A 14,055-nucleotide genomic window follows, 5' to 3' on the forward strand; every position below is an offset into this window, starting at 1 on the left:
TGCGTGTCCAGTTGAAACCGACTTTGGGGATTCGATATCAGGTCAGCTGATCTGTTGTTGTGTAGATAATTCTCCTCTGATGGCCGCCCCGAGGGGAAAACTCCACTTGTTTTTCGCCCTCCGTCGAGGACATTCCACCTTCAGGTCTCTGCCAGTAAATTTTCATCAGCCCCTCACTCACTCCTTTACCCCCCCTCCCTCCCTCTCGCCTGCCCTGGCATTCCTGCAGCCGTCCTGAGAGATAAGAAGACACACTGTGGAATGCTATAGCTGGACGCGTCCAGATAAGGGTGGATGTGAGAGTCAGGCAGCGAGCGAAGGGAGGAAAGGGGAGCCGAGATAATGTGTGCGTCTGTGCGCGCGTCGCCTGTCGCCGGGAAGCCGTGACACTAATACTGTTTGCGTCCCTCTTTCAGCAAAGCGTTCCCCAGGAAGTCCTCTGTCACCAAGGCGCCCCGCTTGACCTCTGACTCGGACATCCAGGGATCCAAGGACGCGGTCATCCAGGATCTGGAGAGAAAGCTGCGCTTTAAAGAGGAGCGCATGAGCAACGGTCAACAGGTATGTACGTGTGTCCTCATTTAATTATGGACATAAGAATGTGTTTGCAGGTGAATAGAGAGCGAGCGTTCTCTTTAACACAGATTAACGAGTGCCCCAACAGATCGGACAAACTACTCCTGAAAGTAAAAGGCTTTACTGCCCGTTAAAGTCAGTTCGAGCAAGCTTTCGTTTCACGCGCCCTCGAATAAGTTCAGAATGTTTTCCCCCGACGTGATCACATCCCCGATTAACACGGAGGCGGTAAATAGCCGATGGTGTGTGAGGGTTTGTGTCGTGCAACTCACACACTAACCCGGGCTGACCCCATTAATCCCTGCTTCCAGAAGTTAACCTATGAGGAGAAGATGGCGCGCAGGCTGCTGGGTGCTGACAACGCCGCTACCGTCTTAAACACACAAGACACAGAGGAGGAGCCTGTCACACAGGTACGGCAGGTGTACATATCCGCATGTAAATGTTTCTTTATTGTAGTTTTTTCTTTATTATTTATATACACAAATCCCTCGGTTGCATGCCTCCAGCACTCTTCTGTGTTGTCCACTTGGCTGCTGTCATCCCTATCTCATGATCACTGGCCTCCCTCTATACACTGCTGAATGCGAGAGCACACCACACCCCCACCCTCACCCCCCCCCTGGTCCCTGTAAACACTGCTGAAGAGCCAGTTATGAAAGTGGGGGTATAAACACTGTCAAGTCCTCCAGAGGCCTCCATAAAAAGCTCTGTTTATGCGAACGGCTGGAGACCAGTGTTGCTGCAAACATGCCGGGGAGCAACAAAGTTTGAAGGCTCGTGTAGCCGCTTGTCCGACGGCGGGCAATCAAACAGCTTGTGGAGGCGCACCTCCTCACGCAGACGATTAGATCTTTCACGGCTTAAAAGAAAAGGCTTAATTTGGAATTTCACTATTTTTTTTTTATCAAAAGCAAACCCGAGCTGGAATAATCAACGCTTTTTATAGTGTAAATCCCTCTTCGTACGGTTTGTACTGAGATATAGAAAACAGGGGCTTAACCGGCTCTGAATGACGCACTAGCATAGTTGATTGACATCACGTGGCAGTAAACATCGCCAGAACACAAGCTGTGTCCACTGACCGTGAAACTGAGTTAGCACTGTGACAACCCCCGTGTGCTGATGGACTCTTGGCATGAGGAGCAAACTGACTCGTTGGAGCACTACAGCACTGCATGTCTCTGAGCACTTGAGTCAAACCTGGGAGTGCGTTACCGTGACTGCTTTTCTAAACTCTGTCTGGCTTACGCTTGTTTTTTTTTTTTTTTTTTCATTTAATCATTTTACTTGCAGGTAAGATGCACAACCCCCTGAAACACACCCAGCACACTGAAAACTGTGTCCCCACCCTGTGTGACGCATCGGACACGCAAACAAAACCCTTTTTTTTCTCTCTCTCAACAGGAAGACAAGTCATCCGATAAAGAATCTTATCCTCAAAAGGTTATTAAGACCTTCTCCTTTTGACACCTGCCGGTTTTTCCATTCACTCTCTGTGTAGCTTCAGCGCACAAAGAGGCCAGGCCACATCCACTTTGTGCAGTGCATTCACAGGCACATGGTTCCGATCACTTAAGAAGAAAAGTAGCTTAGCATCTCGTGTGTTGTATGTTTAAATGTGCACTTTTTTCCCGGTTCTTGTTAAGGGAATTTCCGACACTAAAGCATGTCTGCGGCTCGATTACATCATCCCTCGGCACGTTTGCATTTCCCAAGAGTGTTTGTCCTTACTGTGCTGCTGTGAGTCGACGCATGCTGCAGCGTAACCGTGCATTTGAGAACGAAGTAGAAATCGAATCATTTGTGAGACTTTAGGAAGGAATGGTGCTATTAGGGGATAGCAGCTCGGCGGATCTGGGCCGTGTGGTAGCTGTCGGCCTGAGTTCAGGAGGATAAATTGTGGATGTGCAGCTGTGCCTGAGGCCTGTCATTATCCGTGTGATGTGTCATCGGGCTGAGCTGCTCTGCAGATGTTCCCCACTGCCTCCGCAGAGCTGCAGCGGTGAGAGATTGATGAGATGGCGGTGGAGGAGGAGGAGGAGGAGCTGGAGCTCATCTGGGTGAAGAGATCTGGGCAATTGGAGGAGAGCTGGTAGTTTGGGTGACAATGAAGACAGGTTAATGAGTGTGTGAGAGTGTGGAATAGGGCCAACCGGGGTTTTACTGACAGCTGTCTGCACGCTTTTCAGTCTGCTCGCCTCCACCACACGATCGCACAAAACTCTCACTCTCTCTCCCACTAGTCTGGTTTTTTACTCCCTACATGTCTCTCTGTGTCACTCAGGAGTACAAGGTGTCCAGCTTCGAGCAGCGCCTCATCAGCGAGATCGAGTTCCGTCTGGAGCGCTCCCCCGTGGAGGAATCGGACGACGAGGTGCAGCACGACGAGCACACCGTCGGCCAGGGGGTGCCGCCATCCCTGGACCAGAAGCTCAAACACTTGAAAGTCTTTGAGGGCATGCCGGTCACCTTCTCCTGCAAGATCCACGGAGACCCCAAACCAAAGGTGGGAGCTGCCGGCGTGCGGCTGAAACTGTGTCAACGCCCGGGGATGATTAACCGCAGCCGCCGCTTGATGTTGTTTTTAGAAAGATATGATTTAATTTTGAGGCATTCCCGACGGCTTGGCTTCCTCTGTGGTGGGAGTGCTGATGTGTGATGTTGATGATGTGTTGTATGTATGGTCTGTGTTGTGATAAGGACACACAAAAAAATGAATGAAGGATGTGAGTATGTTAAAAAAAAAAATTTTTTGTCGTGCCACAGGTGTACTGGTTTAAAGATGGCAAGCAGATCTCAAAGAGGAGCGAGCACTACAGGATCAGCCGAGACCCGGATGGAACCTGCTCTCTGCACACTGCTGCAGCCTCACTGGACGACGACGGCAACTACACCCTCCTGGCAGCAAACCCTGAGGTGAGCCAGTCGCTGACAGATTTGGGAAAAAAAGTAAAAGCTTGTTTTAATGGAAAAAAAAAAAAGCACACACACACACACACACACACGCTGGCATTTGACAGCCTGCATGTCAGCGCTCATTAGCGGGAGAATAATGTCTATTACGATAATGTTCTGCAGGATGAAGGGGAAGAGGGCGTTGAATGGTGCAGGAAATAACTAAAAACCCTACGAGGGTCAGGAGTTCACGTTGTACCGACAGCTTTTTCCAGCACTAACACTCTAACACGTCTGATCGCTGCCCACGTCGTGTCTTCACCTGACGAGCTCTCCCTCTTCCTCTGTGTCTGTCCTCCCCCTCACAGGGCAGGGTGAGCTGCACCGGCAGGATGATGGTCCAGGCGGTGAACCAGCGGGGCCGCAGCTCGCGCTCGGCGCCCGGACACATGCGCAGGTGAGGCCTCCTCGCAGGCGAACGGCATCCCTCTGCGCGGCGTTCAGGAACGCCGAGCTGCTGGCCGGCACATGTGCTGCTCCCTCTCACCGCTGCGCGGATTCAAGCGCGAAACGCTCCGAGGAGCTTCTATTTACGCGTTTGCCGTGAGCCGGATCGCACTTTGTTCTTTGTTTAACCGCCCTGCGAGGGAAGAAAAGCTGTTAATGAGAGGGAACACCTGTTTTCTCTGTTTTTCATTGCTCCCATGAACCTGTATATACAGTGGGCATTCATGCAAGTCCACATGTTGGAGAATGAACGCGCACACACAATGATGGCAGCGTGCTGGGACATAAGCAGCACCTGCAAGCTGTTATCTACATGCACACACCCTGATATGATAAGCGCTCAGGGAGGTTTTAAATGAGAAGAGAGTGAGATAACAATCGGTGTCTCCCATTTTTCTTTCTTCATTTCAGTGATGTCACTATTTGTTGTAGGTACAGAGTCATGAGAACGCGTACGGGCCCTGACCTGCTGCACAGGGCTAAGAGGGACACACGCAGGTCACTATATAGTATTAGAGAAGGAAAGTTATTAAAATATGAACGACAAATACTTTAAATGCACAGTTGGTCACGTTTTAGAGAATAAATGTACATGTGTCAAACCCCTGCAGAGTAGAATCACTGATTATTAATGTAACTCGGGTTTAGTGTGATTAAAGTTATTAGACAGTTGAAGATTTACAGGTCACCGAGATAAAACCTCATTAATGATAAGCGAGTTCAAAAGTCTGATATGAACAGACAAGAAAGACTTCCTGTCATTCTTTTGTATTGCATGATGACGCATCAGATACATATCCTGTCACAGAAAAAACACACGTGCTTCCCTAAATGGAGAAGCGCGCGGAAATGAAAAGCTGAACTCACCGGTGTCCCTGTTCTCCGCCAGGCCCAGGTCCAGGTCTAGAGACAGCGGAGATGAGAACGATAACATCCAGGAGCGTCACTTCCGCCCTCACTTCCTGCAGGCGCCCGGTGACCTCATCGTCCAGGAGGGCCGACTGTGCCGGATGGACTGCAAGGTAAACGCACGCCTCGGGCTCGACCTGCCGTGCGTGCGGCGATGAGGGAGAGGCTGGGCAGATCTGAACAGAATCTATGCAAGGCGTTTGTTGCACATGGGATCGGGGCTGCAGAATTCTTATGAAGCTTTTATTGCACTAAAATTGTTTTAAACTTAGCATCAAGCAGCTTCAGATGGTAAAAGATTCATGAAATGAGTCCCCGGAGTTTTTTGGTCAACACAAACTGAGTTGGTTTTGAGACTGTGCAAAGGACTTTAAAGAAGAAGAGACTAATTATAGGCTGTTCTTCGGTTGGGTATGGCATGTCAAGCTATGAACTTTAATGTGAGTGTGGTTTCAAGGTCTAAGTTGTGTCATCTTTACTTTAACCCTGTGTACTTACAGGAAGTTTAGTCCAAAAGGAAAAGCTCAAAGTAGTGGTTGGGCTGACCAAATATCTGCTTTGATTTAACGTACTGAGCTTACTGTATAGTCTGTAGGTGAACACATTAGTCACAGTGCTTTTCTGTCATAAAGCGAAGAGAGAGTGAGATGGTCTAAAATAACATGACTGCAGAGAAAAATGCCCGCACCAAAGAGAATATGTTAATCATAGTGATAGAGAAAGCCATTGCAGACCCGCCCTTTAATTCAGCGTCTGTCTGCGTTGCTTTCTGGGAGGCTCCGTGTCAGCGTTGCCAAAGAAACATTTCCATTCCCGTGCATTCCAGCAATATAAAAACGATTGTAGACGAAATGTTTCATCGCTTCCCCGCGCCATGAATGGCTCACGGCAGACAGGGAGAATACAGAGGTGTCATTTTCCAGGGATTAAGTGGGATCAGGTTTTCTGCAATTACTCCCCCTTACGCCACTCCCAGCGCCTGTGCTCATTTTCTTGCTTCATCTGCTCCGTCTTCACCTCGCTTCCCTGCAGCCCACAGCACTTAGGAACTCTTTGAAAGCTGGTGCACGCCATAAAATGAAACAGACCTGCAATTAACATCACTATAAAAAGACTGTCTTTTCATGCCCGTCAGAAATAAGCAGAGTCTCCCGTCCTTTGGAGTCCTCGGCGTCTGAGATATTTATAGAAAATATTTGTTTACAGGTCATTTGTGGCTTTCCAAACTTTCCGTTCTTAAAATGTCCCAACTTCTGAAAGTGTACTTCCTCTCCAGATCTGCTTATCGCTGCTTTGTCTGCTCTCCTTTGTGATTCCCGTTGTTCATTTAAACGTCGCAATGCAAATGTTGTGCACAGGCGCAGCAGAGCAGGTGTTGGGTTTCTCAGCCGCGTTCTGTCTCCATGCAGCTTATTCCCGTGGCAAAATGCGAGGACTCCCAATAAACACATGCGATTAATATACTCGACGTGTCCAGTTAAAACGAGAACATGCTGCACCATCTCAAAGCCTCCTTCACGGTGCATTCACCGTGCTAAACTTCTTTTGTCTTTTTCTCCGTAGGTGAGCGGCCTGCCCACTCCTGACCTCATCTGGCAGCTCAACGGACAGACCATCCGGCCCGACTCTGCCCACAAGATGCTGGTGAGGGAGAACGGCGTGCACTCGCTGGTCATCGAGCCGGTGACGAGCCGCGACGCGGGCATCTACACCTGCATCGCCAGCAACAGAGCCGGACAGAACTCCTTTAACCTGGAACTCATCGTGGCAGGTAAACGTCTGCGCCGACAGAGGGATGTGGACTGGTTTAAAACCCACCGTGCGCCTCACTAACGAGCTCTCTCCGCAGCCAAAGAGATGCACAAGGCCCCCTCGTTCGCCGAGAAGCTGCAGAACACGAGCGTCGCCGAGGGTCATCCTGTGCGGCTGGAGTGCCGCGTCACGGGGGTGCCCTACCCGCAGATCTTCTGGAAGAGGGAGAATGAGTCGTTCACTCAAAACACAGAAAGAATCAGGTAGATAAGCCAGCGCTTTTAAATGCCTTTAAGTGCAAACTGCTGACGGACACGATGCAGATTACTTACTTTTCGCCACTCTTTCCCAGCATGCACCAGGACAACTCTGGCTACCTGTGTATGATCATCCAGCCAGCTATGAAGGAAGATGCTGGCTGGTACACTGTGTCGGCCAAGAACGACGCCGGCATCGTGTCCAGCACCGCGCGACTTGATGTTCATGGTAAGTTTAGACTGTTGACACACATCATCGCACTTCGGTACTCTTTGAATCTTTCCTCTTTTTTTAAAACACTGTCCCCTCTCCGTCCTTCCCCTCAGCCCAGTGGCAGCAGCCCAACCTCCCCAAGCCCAAGAAGGTGCGTCCCTCCACCAGCCGCTACGCAGCACTGACAGAGAGAGGGCTGGACGTGAAGGCGGCCTTCTTCCCCGACTCCAGCCCGCTGCAGCCCGGAAGCCTGGTGGAAAGCGACGACCTGTAGAGGCCGCGGTGAGGCGGCGGACTGCGGCGTCGTACTGCGACGTCGCCCCCCTCCCCCTCCACCCCTAAAAAAAACCCTGAACGCTGCCCCTGGTCCCCGCACCCCTGACAAACACACTTAAAGACGGCGAGAAGGGGCCGAGTATAACCTTGTCCACCACCTCTGAGCTGAACCGCAGAACGTGACGGTGGGCAGAGCGAGACGGCGCAGCGGCGTTTTTTTCTTCTGCTTTCACGGAGCGACACAAGCCATCGCATCACACCACCACCCGAGTTTCATCTTATCAACTGGACCTGGAGTACGACTGAAGAGTTTTACCATGAGAAAAGACTGTATGGCTGGCTCTGTCTGCAAAAGGGCCGCCTCTTCAAGTGCCTCTCATTTCTGTAAAGATGCTAAATTGCTATGCATGTCCCAAGTGGTTCCATTTGCAGTACACAGGTTAATACTGTTTCTGTTAGTAACACTCTCGCCAGCTATGTGAAGAGACTGAATGATTCAAAGGACTGACGAAGGAGGAAACGGACTTACTTTTATTATGAGGCCTAGCGTAGCACAGAGCTGATATCTACAGTATCCGATTGTAGCTAAAGTATCACACATGATTTCAGTGTTGTCAGGTTATAGATTAGCTTAGAGATATTGGACAAGGCCGGGCCTTACAAACGGTATGTTGTTGGTTTTTTTTTTTTTTTTTTTAAGAAGAAGAAATGAGGTTTGCGTGTGAGTGGCAGAACTTAAGGAAAGTTGGAACGAACAGAACGATGTGGTGAGAATGGCGGATGAAGCAGGTTGACAGAGGGATGTGAGTGGTTGGTAGAGGAGATGATTCAAAGCAGTGATATGGGCAAAAAGATGTTAGCAACCGTGGGTCATTTGTTGGTGATTTATTCCTTCTTCTTCTATGGTTTATTTTTAGTAGTGTGACTTGAAATGTTCTCACTGGAGAAAGGGTGCTGTGAAAGGTTTGTCACACGTGTCACAGATTATCCATTTTATTTTTGTATGAAAACTAAAGATTTACCTTCCCGTCAGCCTTGGCATAAATCCTATCTGCAGCCTTCTGTGCACTCATAAGAACCAGCCTGTCTGTATCGTGAGGTTTTATAAGTATATTTACTGCCTTAAATCACAGTTTCTTTGCATGTTATTTTTGGACACTTGTATGGTGCCAAACAACTTTTACCGGGATGTATAAAAAAACACAGCCTCTTATTTCAGTATTCAGGGGGTAGTAAGCACTCAAGGTATATTTATATCTACAATTTCTGTCTCCTCTGTGATGATCCTTTTCATCTTTTTTCTGTCTGTTCAGAGCTTGCATCAGCTGACACCTCCCGTGTTAGCACATTTCTATGCCAATCAAAGCCTGTATATGGATTGTTCTCCTGATATTATTTTAGGTTATGAAAGTTAATAAAAATCAAACTCTTCGGAGACAGCGTGAAATGTTTTTATAGACTGGCAGGCTCCTCCTAAAACAATACGACAATGCCAAAAAACACATGATCAGTCACAGTGGAAATACCGTTCTTGCTAAGAATGCTAATGGGTGCAGTGTAAATGCGGGCCTTCGGGAGGGCAGGCAGCGTTCAGGACGCTTGCGAGAGAACGGGCGCGATCGCTGGTGCTCTTCGCAGCCGCGATTAGGACGTTCATGCAAACATCATGTTTTAATGAAAGCGACCAGCGAATCTCATCGGTGAGCATGACAGTCACCTCCAACCCCATCCATCAGGTCCAGCGCTGTAACCGGACACTCGAAACATTCCCAGAGTTAAAAATACACACCCACCTCCACCTCCAGCTCTTAATTTCCTCCAGCTGCAGCCCAGCATGCCTGGCCCCTCGACAGGGCCCCCCCTCCCCCCTCCCCCGTCCCAGAGGTGGGCTCAGGGGGGCCTGGGGGGAAGCATGTGGCGGCCGTGGGGGGGGGGGGGAGAAACAAGACCTGAGCGTCACCATCAGAGGCGGACGTTTTACAGTCATGGAAAGTGTTAAATGTACAGATCACATTTAGGACCCCAGGGGGCCGGAGGTCTGGACCAGGCCAGACACTCTGGAGTCAGCAGCGTTAGTCATGATCGACTGTCACATATCAGGCCACGCTGGGGCCGGACGGAGTGAGTCAGCAGAAAGGCAGAGAGCAGCAGGACAGTGGCCTGAGGCAGATGTGTCTTCGTAATGTTTTCTTTACTCCAAAGGCAGCGCAGAAAAAAAAACAACAACCCCCAACTCTTTTTAACACGACCAGAAACATTCAACTGAACGTTTTTTTAAGTGCAAAAACTTTGATTTTAATTAATCCGATGCCCCACAGTCATGAGTAACAAAGAACCAATTGTCCCTTCAGCTTCTATGTCCGGAGTCCTGTGTTCACCTGCCTCCCTGTTCTTGTCCTGAGTCGTGCAGCAGCAGCTCCTCTCCCTACATGGCCAGCTGCAGCCCTCCATCCACCTCCAGCACCTGTCCTGTGACATAGGCTGACTCCAGCAGGAAGAGGACAGCATGGGCCACCTCCTCCGGCTCGCCAAACCTCCCCAGAGGGATGGAGCGCACCCCGTCCTCTTCCCTCAGCCCCGCGGTCATGTCGGTACGGATGAAACCTGGAGGAGAGAGAGCAAACACTGAGATAAGAAAGGACAGAGAGATAAAGGTGAAAGGACAAGGAGGAGAGGTGTTGTACTGGACCTGGAGCCAGCAGGTTGACTCTGATATTGCGTGACGCGACTTCTTTAGCCAGGGAGCGAGTGAAGCCCTCTAGACCAGCTTTACTGGCGCTGTAGACGCACTGGCCAGCATTCCCTTTTAAGCCCACAACAGAGCCTGCAAACAAGACACAGAAACGCACTAAGACTACTTGGTATGAAGGAAATGCTTCAAACTGCAGCACAGGGTATGTTTTTAAAACGATTAATACAATCATAACAGAAATCACATCAGTCATTGATGAAGAAACATTTCCTGTCTTTGAGTCTGAAAACAACTCAGTCACACGGACTTGAAACTTAAAAAAAAAATAATAATAATAAATACAGTGAGCTTCATTTTTCTTGTCAAGTTTATGATTTCACATCCTGGTTTGATTTTATGCTCACGGTGACGCTGGTTAACAGGCAGCCTGGAGTTCTGGGTGTTCAGAAATGTCTTGGACAAAGGGATAATAAAATAATCTTATCTATCTCAACCTTTCATGATATAAAAATCCGTTTTGTGCATCCAGAAAAGAGTCATTTGTTGATTAAAATGTGCAAAAGTACCTCTATGCTGCACTTCAATATTGAGCTGAAACTACAAGAATGGGCTGATGTATACCGCCACCTAGTGACTACACTGAGCGCTGATCGTGTACTGCTGCTGCCCGTACCTATGTTAACGATAGCCGCCCCCTGTGTGTGCAGCATGCTGCGCAGAGCAGCCCTGCAGGTCAACATGGAGCCCAGCAGGTTGGTGTGAAGCAGAGTCACCATGTCCTCTGGTTTCGTCCTCAGTAACAGGGCGTCCCTGAGCAAACAGAAAAAATATCCACAACGTCGGCCGGACGTTCCTCCCCTTGTGGCCATAAATACTTCTGCAAACACGGCTAAACGTCGGGAGCGGAGTTCACTCTCCTGCTCACCTGTTGATGGCAGCTGCGTTCACAAGATAAGAGATGTTCCCACAGGTCTTCTGGATCGATTCAAAGGTTTTCTGCACCTCCTGCTCTTTGGAAACGTCACAGCTGAAAGCCACGTGGTCATCTAGAGAGGACACACACGCACATACGCGCGCACACACACAGTAGTTTATTCCACCTCACAATGTGTGACACTGACAGGATGATGCCAACGTCAGATTTGATTCAATGGTAAGAGTATTTAAAAAATGTGATGTCAGTTTGATTGTGTCAGGATTCAGAAAGGTGATTATTTGGTAGAGATCTGAGTCGAGGGTAAATCAATATTGTACTTATATAGCATCGATAACAATCCAAAGACGTTTTCTACAAACCAGAGCAAGAAATAAGTCAACGGAGGCAAGAAACGACATGTCTAAGTAACATCTACAACATTTAATTGTCACAAGACAGTTTTTCAGTTGTCCTGTCAATGGTCATAATGTTATGCCTGATCAGTGTATACATGATACAAACAAGATTACGAGGTGAGGCGAGATACATAAGGGATGGATAATAGATAAAACCATTATCCAATATGTTCATTGCAGAAGGCTTAGTGTGTACAGTGTGCTCCTGATGTTAATGTTAAAGCAAGAGCAAAAGGGGCATGAGTTTGTTTGAATATGTGAAGTGTAATTGTCTCTGTGGCGTCATGGTGCTTGAATTGTTGGGGGAAATAAGACAAGAAGTCAACAGTGTTGGTGGAGAGGCTGTGCATCCATCCACTGTATGAGAGATATTAGCGGTGGGTGTTTGTGGGCTGCAGAGCACCAGTACCTCCGTGCAGCGATGCCGCAGCGGCCCGAGCAGCAGCTTCGTTCCTGGAGACCACAGCCAACCTGCAGCCCCTCTCTGCCAGGAGGCGGCACACAGCCTTCCCGATGCCCCTGGAGCCGCCACAAACCACGGCCAGCCTGGACATGACTGGAGTAGAGGACGCAACGCAACGCAAGGCAAAACAATGCAGATAAAATGCAACGAATATAAAATTAGAAAATTATAAATTAGAAAATATTGTACGATAAACTTGCGTGCGATGAGTAAATTGGCTCGTAGTTGTATACAGATTTAAGATAATTCTCCAACATTAGTTTAAGCAAGGTTTAGCAAAGTTTTTAGTTTAGGAAAATGGTGAGGTCACGATAACAGCTGCAGCTGTTGATACTATTTTGGGGTGACTTTAGCTGTGTGGTAAAACAAAATAGCAGCCTTTTCTGCTAAATTGCTGCTGTTTAATAATAAAGTTTACCTTATTTTCGATGGTTACGCTCCGTCTCGCGCAACTTGTTTGCTGATATGTGAGTTTATTGGTTGAATAAAGTGGGAATGTCGGGGGAGAGGGTGATCGTGGAGGCCGCCATGTTTGTTCTCAGTGTTGTTGCGTTGCTCGTCAGTGGTCGGTAGATGGCGCAGTTGAGACGCTGCAGGAGTGGACTGGATACCGATCACCAGTTTGCGTCTTTGGGTTTAGTTATTGTGAACAGCTTTGCCATAAATACAAATAATAACAGTAAATTTGTCTTTTTTTTTACTTATTTATTTGAATCGTGATAAGTTGTTTCATATTGAGGCAAGAGGAATATGCTTGTTCCACAGGAGTAATTACGTTTGTCTAACTTACAGTGTTACCTTTAAGGTCATCTATATCAGCCCATGCAGGCCAGAGGGGCCTTTGCTGAACTAACACACCGATTTCTTAATTGTTCGCCATGCTCAGCGTATCATTGTTCCCCGTGGAAACATATTTCACCAGGAAAAGCTAGGAAAAACGGTCACCGGTGCATAAAAAATGAGTAATGCAGAGAGTGGGTGGCCTTGGCCTGCACCTGGACAGTCCATCAGACTGACACCTTCTGTCAGCTTGATTTGCTGAGGTTAAATCACATTCACAGCCTGAATAGCCCCATGAATCATTCCCACGGCACAGCAGAAAAATGCAGCCACCACAAACAGAGTAGGATCCTTTACCAGAGCATTCATTAACACGAACTGCGTTGCGGTGTCAGACGGAGAAATGAGGCCGGGTTTGTATTCAGAGCATCTTCCCGAAACACTTTATTATTTCCCTCTTCGGGGATAAACCTTTCCGTTTACCTGGAGCTATTTTCTTCATGGGTATTTTTTCAGAAGCAGCCATGTCTTCTACACATATTGCACAAGTGCACCTGGACTGTCACTGCATAGAAAACCTAACTCAGCAAGGCCTGACACGTGACCCCCCGTGTGTGTTTTCCAGGCACGGGTGAAGGATTCAAGAAGGGCTTGACCAGCACTCCTTTCACTCGAGTCATTTGAAATCTCACACACGCCCCGAGCTTAAACATTATCAAGAATTCTTGACCTCGAGGCTCAGCTCCTGAACTCTCCCAGCTATGAAAATTTCCCGCACACCTCTGTATACACAGTCTCTCCTGTACTTAAAACACACGCCTCGCCATCAGACAGCAAAAAAACCTAGCAAATCATCTACCAACGCGAAAACAAACCAAGCTGTCGAACAATACCAAACAGGCGCGATAAGGTCTGACACAGTAATATATATATGCCCTTTGCAAATGACCGTTTATCGTCCCTGCTCTGTATTGTCTCATGCTCCTATATCGGAATAACTTATTTCCATGGTAACCCATCCTCTGTAGGGAGCAGCGTGCAGCACAATGACCTCTCTGGGTGCTTGTCAGTTCCTGTCAGTGTTTCCCAGCTGAACGCGCTGGGAAGGCTCACCTCTCTCTGCTCTGCGTTAAGTCGATGGAGAAGCTCCTCTACAGAGACGACCTTTTATATCTGGAAGCACAGATGGCCGCGTGTACTCTGACTTACCCTTAATATGTTTTAATTAGAAACTACAGCCTCTTTGCTGCCGTTATCATATGTGTTCGCTCTTTCAAGTGACCACGGAGCATGTGCTGGTTTAATGCCAGCCACCCTCGGATTAGGCAGCTCAGTCAATGTCGCTTCACGTCTTGGACCGTCTTCGTGCTCGGACAATGGAGAATCACAGGACGCCACA

General features: G+C 48.4%; 2 protein-coding genes across 8 annotated transcripts in view; one reads left to right on the plus strand and one right to left on the minus strand.

Annotated features, from left to right (window-relative positions):
* The window catches only part of palld (palladin, cytoskeletal associated protein), a 49,697-nt gene extending 40,873 nt beyond the window's left edge, over positions 1-8,824 (plus strand). For 5 of the 7 annotated variants that reach the window (XM_047587462.1, XM_047587464.1, XM_047587463.1 and 2 more), the window contains 11 exons: positions 417-561; positions 888-989; positions 1,984-2,022; positions 2,864-3,085; positions 3,346-3,495; positions 3,843-3,931; positions 4,871-5,003; positions 6,454-6,661; positions 6,740-6,905; positions 6,995-7,128; positions 7,227-8,824. In XM_047587462.1, coding sequence (XP_047443418.1) covers positions 417-561; positions 888-989; positions 1,984-2,022; positions 2,864-3,085; positions 3,346-3,495; positions 3,843-3,931; positions 4,871-5,003; positions 6,454-6,661; positions 6,740-6,905; positions 6,995-7,128; positions 7,227-7,387 — 1,549 coding nt within the window. In that variant the 3' untranslated portion in view covers positions 7,388-8,824. The remainder of the gene's footprint in view (positions 1-416; positions 562-887; positions 990-1,983; positions 2,023-2,863; positions 3,086-3,345; positions 3,496-3,842; positions 3,932-4,870; positions 5,004-6,453; positions 6,662-6,739; positions 6,906-6,994; positions 7,129-7,226) is intronic. The other 2 variants (XM_047587467.1, XM_047587468.1) reach the window with 2 other exon arrangements.
* Positions 8,016-12,456, minus strand: cbr4 (carbonyl reductase 4). The gene is made up of 6 exons (XM_047587471.1): positions 12,295-12,456; positions 11,823-11,969; positions 11,007-11,127; positions 10,755-10,891; positions 10,079-10,213; positions 8,016-9,993 (listed from the first exon to the last, which is right to left on the minus strand). The coding sequence occupies exons 2-6, from the start codon at positions 11,965-11,967 to the stop codon at positions 9,815-9,817; spliced, it is 717 nt and encodes a 238-aa protein (XP_047443427.1). The 5' UTR covers positions 11,968-11,969; positions 12,295-12,456; the 3' UTR covers positions 8,016-9,814.
* Between the last annotated feature and the right edge of the window lie 1,599 nt (positions 12,457-14,055).

The sequence above is a fragment of the Mugil cephalus genome, chromosome 6 (assembly GCF_022458985.1).
Source record: "Mugil cephalus isolate CIBA_MC_2020 chromosome 6, CIBA_Mcephalus_1.1, whole genome shotgun sequence".
NCBI classification, from domain to species: domain Eukaryota; kingdom Metazoa; phylum Chordata; class Actinopteri; order Mugiliformes; family Mugilidae; genus Mugil; species Mugil cephalus.